General features: G+C 25.9%; 1 protein-coding gene across 1 annotated transcript; it reads right to left on the bottom strand.

Annotated features, from left to right (window-relative positions):
• Positions 1 to 5,541: 5,541 nt before the first annotated feature.
• On the bottom strand, positions 5,542 to 8,954 carry LOC135928158 (uncharacterized). The gene is made up of 7 exons (XM_065464522.1): positions 8,944 to 8,954; positions 8,552 to 8,711; positions 6,321 to 6,476; positions 6,054 to 6,258; positions 5,960 to 5,998; positions 5,814 to 5,910; positions 5,542 to 5,761 (listed from the first exon to the last, which is right to left on the bottom strand). The coding sequence occupies exons 1-7, from the start codon at positions 8,952 to 8,954 to the stop codon at positions 5,542 to 5,544; spliced, it is 888 nt and encodes a 295-aa protein (XP_065320594.1).
• Between the last annotated feature and the right edge of the window lie 3,113 nt (positions 8,955 to 12,067).

The following is a 12,067-nucleotide window of genomic DNA, read 5'->3' on the forward strand; positions in this document are numbered from 1 at the left end:
ATATGATTTATAATTAATTTGGAATTAATAAATAGTAAAATGTTTTTTATTTTTATAAGGAAAAAAAATATCTAATTTTGTCTAAATTTTTGCTGTCGTCCCGAAAAACTTATTCTGGTAACCAGTAGATTTAGAAAATCTTTTTAATATATTATAGATCCCAGTTTATTATTTGTTTTGTTTCCGTTTTTTATTTCGTTTTTTATTTTTTTTGAAATTTCAAGCAAAGATTGTTTTTGCTTCAAACTCTATTAGCCAAATATAATTAAGAGTATTTTATATTTTACATACGTTTGAGCGATTTATATCATATTTTTATATTAAATTTTTTTAAAAATATTTATTCAATTTATAACAATTTTGGCTAATAAGCTATTCATTAATGTGCTTTCTAATGTGTTTTTAGATATTCTATATATCGATATTGTTGTATTGTATTGTTACGTTTCATAATGTACTCTCTCTAAATGCTTTGATTATTAATATTAATAATGTTATTTTTTTTTCTCTCTTTAGCTTTCACCTTTTCTGGTGGTAAGCTCCTTCAACATCTCTCTCCACTTTATGTTATTCATACAATCTCTTTTATCTAATTATATTGGCTCTAACTTTATGGCCCCATTGAAGTTTTGTCCTTCCTCTTTTACGTTTGCCAATCACTTCAAAACTCTCAAACTTATTTCTTATGTAGTTCATAGGCCTTCTCATTGTGTGCCCATACCACCTAAGTCTGTTTACCATTAACTTAGTCTTAATGGGCACTACCTTTAAACTACTTAGTATTCTTGTACTGCGCACTTTATCCTTTTTTGTTACCCCAGCAATTTTGCTCACCATTCTCATCTCCATAGTTTCTAGACTTCTCTCGTTTGATTCCTTGGTTGGCCATGTTTCCGAACTATATAGAATAGTTGGTTGTACTATGGAACTGTAAATTTTTCCCTTAATTTGTGTGAGATTCTTTTGTCAAATAGCACTCCAGATAAAGATCTCCACTTTAACCACCCTTGATTAATTTTACTCTTTATCTCTTTTTCTCTTTTTCTATTGTATAGTGGAGCCCAAATATTTGCATCTTTCAATAGCCGATATCTGCCATTCATTTATATCAATACTCTCTGTTTCATCTCCTCCTATCAACCATATACTCCGTCTTTTATTAACTTTTAGTCCTTGCTTTTCTAGGATATTTATCCAACTTATAATCTTTCTTTCATTTTATCCTTGGATTCGGCAAGTATCACAATATCATCAGCAAATATCATAATCCACGGGACTGTTTATTTTATGGACTTTGCCAGGCGCGTACGCAGGAATTTGGTCTGGGGGAGGGATAATAAAATATTTTAAGAAATATTATTGTTTTTTAAAAATATCAAGCATTTTATTAGAACTACAATTTCTACACAATTTTGAATTAATGTAAAAAAATTATATGTATAAACCGTCATATAAAAAACTATAAAGTAAATGTGAAATTAAAAAATATTAAACGGATATATCTGGCGGTATAGAAAAACTATAAAATAAATGTGAATTATAAAATATAAAGTTAATATAACCACTTTATGAATCACTTAAATGACCCAAAATAAATTTGAAAAATATTTAAATGTTTGTAATATAAATTGATACGTAAAATGTTTATAAGGAATAATTGTATTTTTATGTTATATATTTACATGTAAAATTCAATCTTCGTTGAAAAAGAGCTAATTGTTCCATTATCTCATCTTTGCTTGTCGTCAAATGATTTAAAATTTTTATTTATTTTTATTTTTTTATAATTTTTTATTCAAATAAAATAATATTAAAATTAACATATCAAATATAAAATAAAATAAAACAATATTATATAAAAACGGAGGTGGGACTACAAGTTCCCAAAAACATGATTAATTATATTTTAAAATAGTGATTTGTAGGTTTTATTTTAAAAAATTGAATCTTTTGGTTCTGATGTAAGGGCTCTTGTCTTATCGCCTATATTTTTTAAGAACTTCCGCTTGGCATATTTCCAAGGGAAGAGATAACGATCGGTGTAAATATATAATTTGTGAATTTGGAATATTTCTTTGTTTTATTATAATTTTTTGGGAAAGAGGATACACATGTGAAGTCCCAAATTAAGGATTTCCCTAAAGACCAAGGCACGGAGGTTAAGCCATCATCTAATGATAAATTTGTAGACTCCAGGATATTTGATATTCGAGCCCTGGTAAGAGAACGGTTAATAGCTAAATTAATTGCTGCATGCCTTACATGCCTGCCTTAACTATATATACAATTTAGACCATGTCTCCCTTTGGAGTCAACTAATATTTTACATTCATGCAAGGCATGCAGCAATTAATTATCAACCATAGTTAATTTTATAAACAGTTATTCAGCTAATAAGGCATCAAAAGATACCCTAACGTCTTATCCATCCTATATGAGCATCGCTCTTCATAAGGCATAAAAGTATATTTTTGTCTTTATGATAAAAATCTAACAAATATTTATATTTTTTCTATCATTATCTGAAAAAGGTTAAAAAGGCTTTTGTGGAAGTAATATCTGAGGATTTGTAAGTGCTGCATGATGAATTATAAACCATTCATTTATTTAGGTTATAAATATATCTAAGAGAGGGTACATTTGTTTTATAATACTCTCCTACTGATCCTATATTAATGTTTTAACGATGAGCTTGCCTTGCTGCAAGTCGATGTTTGGTGAATGTTAACACTAGCTAACACTCATAGTATCTATTACATAATATAATTATAGTTTTCCTGCCATATAATAAATACGCAAAGGATTAAATACATAAGGATTAGGCAATTGTAGCTCACCGCGTTAAATCTCTATTATCTAGAATACTTCTAGCCGCCAAACCTCTCTTCTCCTCTCTAATCAATACATCTGGGCGCTAATTTTTGTAAGTTATGCTTTTAACAATCTTCAGCTACAACTCACAAACAATGAGCTAGATTATCCAATTATTTGAATCCGCCTCAATTCAGAAAGTCATATCAAAGGGAAGTCCTGACTGCAGATCGTGGCTCTAGAGGCTAGGGAAATTAATAAAATCGGATTGATAATATTGAAGGAAAAGAAGGCGCTCTGCTATCAACAAAGACTAATTTATTAATCTTAATTAGCCATATAGGTTTAAGTAGAATAATTCCGATATTTCTTATCAATGAAAAAACACTATTTTTAGATATATTATCGGTTATGAGAACATGTAGCTCGATATGGATATCGCAATAAATGGGATGAGGGAATATATTGATAATAAAAATGAAAGTAATAAATGCCCCCATGATTAGAAAGAATATTGATTATATTAGTACAACTCATTGTAGTATTTCTGAATGTCGTGGCCATTACCTTATAAATGCCATTATGACTATATATTTTCAGTTTAATAATGATAAACGTTAAAGGCGCACCCTCTCAGTCAGTGGAATACTTCTCCATATATTAAAAAGTAGCTGACATGTCACAGGTCTGCACACGATAAACAATTAAAAGCGTACAGTTAATATTACTAAATATATTGAGAAATACCTGCGACGAGTAATGTAGACCATTTCTTTTATCTGTTCTTATTTATGCATTAATTATGAAATGTATTCTAAAAAATCACCTCTTTTTTGATATATATCATATACCTATTTTTTGCAATATTTTTAAATTTTAAATAATTTTTTAAATTTTATATACAATACAGATAAAATTTATTTTAAAATAAAAATTATCCATCTTTTGCCCGTTTTAGCATGCCCTACTTTATTTAGGCTTACTAGCGTCCCTCGCTGTTAAGGACTACAACAATACTAATGGATTAACTATTTGTAAATACTGATGTCAAATTACCTTTTGTACTGAATAAAATTCTGTATGGCGGTTGTTGCCTTCTTAAAAGTTGACTTTGGTCGGTTTATTATCTACATATGATATAGCCTTTCATATCACTATTTAATACATACAACAATTTTTATATATTATATCCTGGACAGATAGGCTTGGAACAACAGATTTTAATTTGTAAGCACTATTATTTTTGTTATATTTTTCGATTGTTATATTTTTTTTTAAAAATTTATTACCTTTAAAATGTGTTTGTCGTATTATCTTTATATTATTCAGCCCGTTATAGGGTACTTTTAATAATATGATAGGACATAGAGTATAACACCAAAAATTCCTGCTGTATGTAAAAGATTTATGTTTTTCCTTTGGAAAGTAGAACTGTCAGTGGGATATAGGATATAATAAGAAGGTCCAGCAGGTTTAAGCATGTAGATTAATGTACGTTTCTTTTAAAGGAACATCTTTTCTAATAATATTGAGCATTTTACAACTATATACCCCCTTGTCCACACTTACCTTAAACAGTGGTTACATTTTTGGGTTCAACCCAATAAATAATCCCATCCCCCCTTCACGCTGCTTAAATCTTAGCAAATTACTTAAAATTAACAATATCTCTAAAAGAAGGCAAACCCATGCTGCCATTTTGTGGCAATCGATTAAAAGTTTGTAGTAGCATTTTAGCCAAAATTTGGCTAAATCAAGGGTTTTAACAACATTCATAGTGCCTAGATTAATGATAAAACAGCTTTAATCTATTGAACCCAATCTTTAGGCTAATAGAGCATAGCTTGACTGTCAATATTTTATTTTATCTTGAATAAAAATGTATATTAATATATATTAGCAAAAATGTTTTACAAACATACCTAACCCTAATAATAACCAAATAAAATTAGTTATCATAACTATTTATTATGACAAATTTTGATTTATAAGCATCTCCTATTGCATAAATATTATAAATGTTATAAATACAAACGCGTAATATTCCAAATAGAATATTCAGTCACATTTATCATTTTTTCTCTGGTCTCTAATAATTGGTGTTCTTTCTTGCACGCTATGCTATAAAGCACAAAATTATTTTGGACTTCCAAAATATTGTAGGCAACGCCATTGTCAAAAATTGTCAGTGTGAAGTTTGAATTGTTTTGTTCGATAATTGCCTTATAAATTCGTTTATAAAATAGTTTTTTAAAAAAAAATACTCATTAGTAATAATTAAAATCACATATAATTAAATAGATAATTCATTTATTACAGATTGATTGATTCCCATGTAAACTCGAATTTCCGAACCATTATTGATGTCCATAAGCAGTAAAGAGCAAATAGCAGATATATTATTATTGACATATATTACCATCTTATTATTATTTTTTTATATAATCTAAATATTACCTTAAAAAAAATGTCGAAAAATATTATTGAATCGTAACAAATTTGTTAACCATATATCCCCCCATACGTCTTACTCAACTTACAAGATGCATATAATTTTAATATCGATTAGTTTTTAAATTGCCAAACATTTAGAAATATTGCTTGGAGATACAGATTTATTAATTTCACACGTGTTAACCCATCTCATTATTAAAAATAGATGGATAGTTTTAACCTAATTTTTTTTTTAGGATTCTCATTGCCTTTAAAATGTAGATAAAAAAATTTATATTATATTTTTTTAGGGGTCAATATGACCTTTGCAGTTGATGAAATATAAAAATTATCCCAGTAGTTCAAAGCTAGCTTCATATCTTCAAGTGGTATCTCGAACATTGACAAATTGTAACTAGATGCACTCCCAGAATAATAAAGAATGGAGGTGTAAGTTATATCTATGAATCGTGTGGAAGGATTAAATATGCTATAGTAAGAAAACAAGGGTAGATTTCTAAAATTAATAAAAATATTTATTCGTTAGTCTTATATTTATAAAAATTAACTTCATAAAAATTTTCGAATTTCCTTTGGACACGATCAAATTGTAAACTCCGTTAAATAATACATATCGGAAAACATCCCGTTTTTCAATGTACAGTGCTTATTAATTAAATATTAACTTAAAATGGATTATTTTTTTTAAATTTACTTTTTCCGAAATAAGATTTAAAGTTAACCAACCCGTGGCCTGAAGATAAAATTTCATAATATTTAATAAAAAAAAATAAAAATAATTTTTTTACTTCTCTCATTTCTGCCACAATTTTGTATTATGACATTAACATTGGGTCTGGACAGAGGAATTGAACTGATATTATTGTTGAACATTTTGAAATTTATGGCAATTAATTTTATGGGTGAATGTCTCATCGAACCTCTGTAAATTATGTATGATCCATGGATTTCGTAAACTTGAAGGGGTCCCTTGTTTGGCTGCACAAATCGTAACTACAAAAAATATTCGATCAATAAAAAAAAAAATTGTTTTTTAGAACTTTTTTGATACTTACACTTGTGACTGTATCGTCAGTAGTATTTATATAACTGTTAATATTATAAATGTCGATATCCGCTGAATCGGATGGTATTCCATATGTTGAGTTCGAATCAATATCTTCATCGGCGAGGATAGACCATAAAAACTTGGGATCCGTGTCTATATAATACTGAGCATTAATAAATTAGAACTTGATTTTAACGGATTTTTAGAAATAGGAGTAAATCAAGATTTTAGTATAATAAATATTTCATTCATAATTTTGTCTAAAAACGGCCAAACCCTTTTGCCATCTAATTTATAATTCATAGAGGCCTAGGTAAATATCGGGCTAAAATATTGTCGTTTTTAAAAAATTGATTAATGTACATAAATTTAGTAAGGATACCTATTTCGAATTATATTTAAACTTTGTCGTAAATCATTCCAAATCTCTAAGGTTTAATTGAAGTTTGAAATGATATATTTTAGTATCCAGCTAGTTATAGTAACTGTCATAGGCGTAGCCAAAATTTTCCTAAGGGGGGGGGGATAAAAAAATTTTGGGGGCTTAGCCCCCAGACTCTATTTTGACCCTCTTTCACCCAGTCTTCGGCCGGGTTAGTCTATGTATAGTCATACATTATTTTAAAAGATAGGAGGTTAAATAAGCCTGGAACAAATATGAAATATATTTTTATTAGTTTATTTGAAATATAATAAATTACTTGCATATACATTAGTATAAAAGCATGGTAATAATTTATTCCAAACAAATGTAAAAAAATTTATTTATAAAGAGTAAGTAGACATTTAGTTGATATTCCTCTATTATATAGAATTGGTTACAAAAAATTAGGTAAAATTCCACTTTTACAGATATATTTGACAGTTAGAGAATATATTACAGTTAATATTTTAATAAATTTTACTAATCAATGCTCTTGATAATTAATATAACAACAATTGCATTCAATTATTTAATTCCATCTATTTATTTTAAATAAAAAATGATATATAAATTAATCTTCATATTATTCATTCCACAATGTCTTTAAGAGATATTTTATGACTTATCAATATTTTATAGTTTTCTGTAAAATAAAAGAAATAAAGTTCTTTTTTTCTTCCTTACTTTCTTTCTTTCTTTCTTTCTTTCTAGCTATATTGGTAAGAATTACTTGATTGTCATATGATAATTAATAAAATTTGATATACTGTAAATCTACGACATTTAATATTCCACTCTTTGTATTGAGCTTCAATTTTTTTATTTAATTTATGATTTAATTTTATCAATAGTTATGTAATTATATTTTACTTTTATTAGGATAAATAAATTAAAATTACTCACTTTATTAAAAATTATATTTGATATATTATATTATTTAGTAATTTTATGGGTCTATTATTATAATTATAATATATTTCATTTTTGGCTTATATTCCACTTTAAAAACACTTTTGGTTCACTTTTTTATATATATAAATGCTTTTTTTCCAAAAATGTATAAATTATGATAAATAATTTTAGTTTAAAAAAATATCAGCTTTTATATTTTTTCTTTCAAATTATTGTTTAAGATATATGCATACATTTTTGGGGGTCAGGGAATGGGAAGAGGACTAAGGGTGATATTTTTTATTAGCTGAAAATGATATTCAGATTCACAAAAGTGATAAATTTTAAAGGGGGGGGGGAATTTTCCCTTGCCCCCCCCCCCGGTTACGCCTATGGTAGCTGTGCTAAATTTTTATAAAAGGGATAGCTAAAACGAGTAACTTAATTTCTATTTTAAAGTTTTAATTAATTTGTTGAAAATGATGAATTATAATATATTTTTTATAATCTGAACAAAAAAACTGATCAAATTTCTACTACCAATTCCTTTAACCTCCTTTAAATTCCTTTGGTTTATTTAAAACTTAAAATCTAAAAAGGTATTTCCGATGGATGATCATGATTTACTAAAAATAGTATTGATAATTAATTTTTGAGATCATCACTATCAGACCCTCACACTATATTTAAAGAGATTCTTATATATAATATTTTTCTAATCCAGTCCCTCCCTTTAAGAAACTATGTAGTTCTTTCGAAAAACGTTTTTGTATCTATTAAATACAATTTTATTATAAAAAATCTTCTATAAGAGTGCTATATTTTTTAAAAAATGGTTAAAAGTAATAAAAATAGTTGTAGCTTACTATTACTCACTTTAGCTTTTCTTATCACACAAAATTTTTTTTAATTTATTTTATTACCTCGGTGTTAAGAGCAAAAGTAATCATTCTTAGATTATTTGAGTACATTTCATCAAGGTTATATTTGTACAAATAATTTAAGGAATCAATAAAAATATTTTGTGGCATCTCCCATATGACTAAATCATCCACCAATTTCAATACAGCATCACTAAAATATCTTAATTTTGAAATACAAAACTTGTATATAATAATTAGGTTTATAAAATAATTGTTCCAAATGTAATTAGATATGTTAGCGTTTTTTTTTTCGGTAATGTGTTATTTTTACAATTTTAAATCATGTTTTAAGCGCGTTTTTTTAAATTTAATAAATCTTATTTTACCGAAAATATATTCTATCATGTATGGAATACCTATCAAATGAATTGAAGACAATTTTTGCTGCTAACCTTTGAGTCATTTACAATTTATATAAAAAAATATATGGAAAATTTAATATAAATTATATTAAGTTTAAAAGTTCGTGGAAAAATTGTATGAAATTTATACGGTAGGTATTCCAAACATGATAGAATATATTTGCGTTAAAATTAAATTTATAAATTTTAAATGATATAAATTTAACACATTTCCGGATAATGATGCTAACATATATATATATATCCTGCTCTATTATATAATTTACAAATAATTATTCTATAATTTACATTTTTATGCGATGCCCTTATATTATTTTGTTAACCATTTATAAATTTAATATGTGTTAAATTTTTAATATATTCTAGCACCTATAATAACCAGAGTTGTTAAAGTATGGTTAATGATGCTTACTACTAAGTCAACGTAAGCAATTTTCTAAAAGTCAGCCAAATTTGCTAAATATCAATCAAAATTTATTAAAATGTAAAAAGACCCTTATTATTTAAATATATTATAACGGAATCACGTGGTCGAGTCTGGCCTCTCATCCCCCCCAAAGACGGAACCACCAAGTTAGATTAAGAAGAAAAAAAATGATCTGTCGGGATTCGAACCCATGATTATCGGATTGGTAAGCGAGGCTCTCGCCGACTAGGCCACAGAAGCTTTCTAAAAATCACGATTTTTCAAATATATATTAAAAATAAATTTGGTAGTGCTCATCCAAATGGAAAAAATAAACAAAATAGAAATCTGTTAGGTAATACCTTAAGATAGTAACATTAACCATTAAGTATCTTAATATAAAAATGAGGATATCTGTATAGCATACAAAGATTAGTCGATGAATGATCAAGGTCTTCAATTGATTGCAAACTAATATCTTATGTGAAAAAAAAAACAAATTATTTAATATCCGATTTTTTTCCAGTTACTCTACAGCATTGTTTATAATGATTTAAATTTTGATATTTAACAAATTTTAAATAATTTTATCAAAAATGAATGTCGAGATTTAAGTATTTTTAAAGCATATCCAAATATAAAATTGTAATCCATAAAATATAACACCACCACCTCCTCAAGCAGCGCCTAGGTAGAAAGACTTTTCAGAGTAGCTACAAATGTGTTTACAGATAAATGAGGATGTCTTAATGACCATATGAAAATATATTATTACTTGAAATTCATTATTTATTTATAATCATATTTTTTAATGCATTATATTATTATATTAAAATCTAAAAATCAATATTTTAGTTATATTTTGATAAATGTGATATTGAGTCACTATATTTATTTTAAGCTCATTTCTTTCATAAATAGAATCCTAATTTAGGTTTATGCATACCTTATATAAGAGTATGATTATTTAGATACATTCCTAAATATGTATCTATTTTAGACTATATATTTGTATCTAAATTCATTTAAAAAGAAACTTCTCTAATAATAAATGAATATCACACAAAGTATTAATGTAATAAAAATTAAATCCTTAAACAATATTAATTCCACAAATCTCAGCTGGTAGACACAAAAATTTACTTGATCATTATGATATTTATACAAAACTATTTTATTTTTAAAACTAAATATGTTTAAAAAATTATATATATATATATATATTATAAGGTAATACTCAGAGGAGTTGAAGTGTTGATTGAAGGGGTAAAAAGTTGGATATTGAATTTGACAAAAGTTTACTAAAATATAGCTTGTATAGTAATAATGTAATTTTCTAATTTATGTCTCATTAACCTGTAGAAAATGCTAACCGTACCGAAGTAATTATCCATAAAATTAGAATAGTGTAATTTAGATTTTTAAAGAAAAACATCATGATAAAAATTAAAAATTTTAAAACTGATCAATATAAATGTTTAGAGAAATTAATTATTTTATTATTCTTTCTATGTAGTACGTTCAATCTTAAACCATTTAATTAATAATTAGTTTTAATGAAGAAAAAAATTATATTATATATATATATGCTGTGGTGTTAATTTATTAAAGTTCATTTTAATATTTTTATCTTTGATTTTAAAATATATTTTTAATTTAATAATATTCGTAATTCGTATATTTAATTTTTCATTTTTTTTACATTTTTTTTGAACAAAGTTTTGTATGAAGGAAAAAAATAATACACAAAATTAAAAATATTAGAAGCTTAAAAAAAAATTGATTGCCAAATATGGAAAAAAGATTTTAATATTAATTTTATAAATTATTTTCTAAAATTACTCATGGCCTCCCAAGATCATTATAATCAAACCACATCGATTAACTAATTCTGAATAGTGATATTTGATAAAAGTAATTAGCTTTGTACCAGGAAAAAATAATTTGTATATTGTAAATCTCTACAAATCAATAAAATTGTCCAGAAAAATTGAAGTGTTGATAAAGCAAAATGTTAATATTTATACATAGTTTTATTCTTTTTATATATCAAAGACCTGAAGGTCAGGCGGTTTTTTATTTTTTTGAATATACCAGGGCCGGACCTAATAAATTTTCTTAAAAAAGTATTAGGGCCTGGTCTAAAAAAAGGTCGTTTATTTTAAAACTAAATATTTTATTTTAAAACACGGGGTAAGGTAAGTCAATAATTCTTGAGTTGACATTACCTCTGGTAAATTATAATATCGGATATAAGTTAAATTATAGGATTCGAGAAGGCGAACTGAATATATTAATTACTACTTTTATAACTAGACATATTTCCTCATAATTATAAGGAAATGGCTCATGGTTTATATCTGGTAATATATATTTTTAATGTAAATTATGTATCATTTATAATGTATTATTAAGAATGGGAATATATTTAACCCATTAATGGTCAAGATTTTTTAGTGGATAAAAATGCTCAATTTTTTCAAATTATATTGATTAATGCTCAAATATGATATTCTAAAAAAATCAGCCAAAAAAAATAATCCTAAATAGAAAATCTAACCTGGTGCATATATATAAAATACTATAAGATCAAAAAACAACAAATATCTTTATTCTTTTTTTGTAATTTATAATAAAAACGAGAAAATGTTTATAAAATCCTTGAAACATTTAATATGGAGTGCGATTTGACATGTTTGGCACATATATCTTGAGTGCGTATGGCAATATCTGCATCTTCTTCTTTTT

Source organism: Gordionus sp. m RMFG-2023, chromosome 4 (genome assembly GCF_954871325.1).
Source record: "Gordionus sp. m RMFG-2023 chromosome 4, tfGorSpeb1-WG-v2, whole genome shotgun sequence".
NCBI classification, from domain to species: Eukaryota; Metazoa; Nematomorpha; class Gordioida; order Chordodea; family Parachordodidae; genus Gordionus; species Gordionus sp. m RMFG-2023.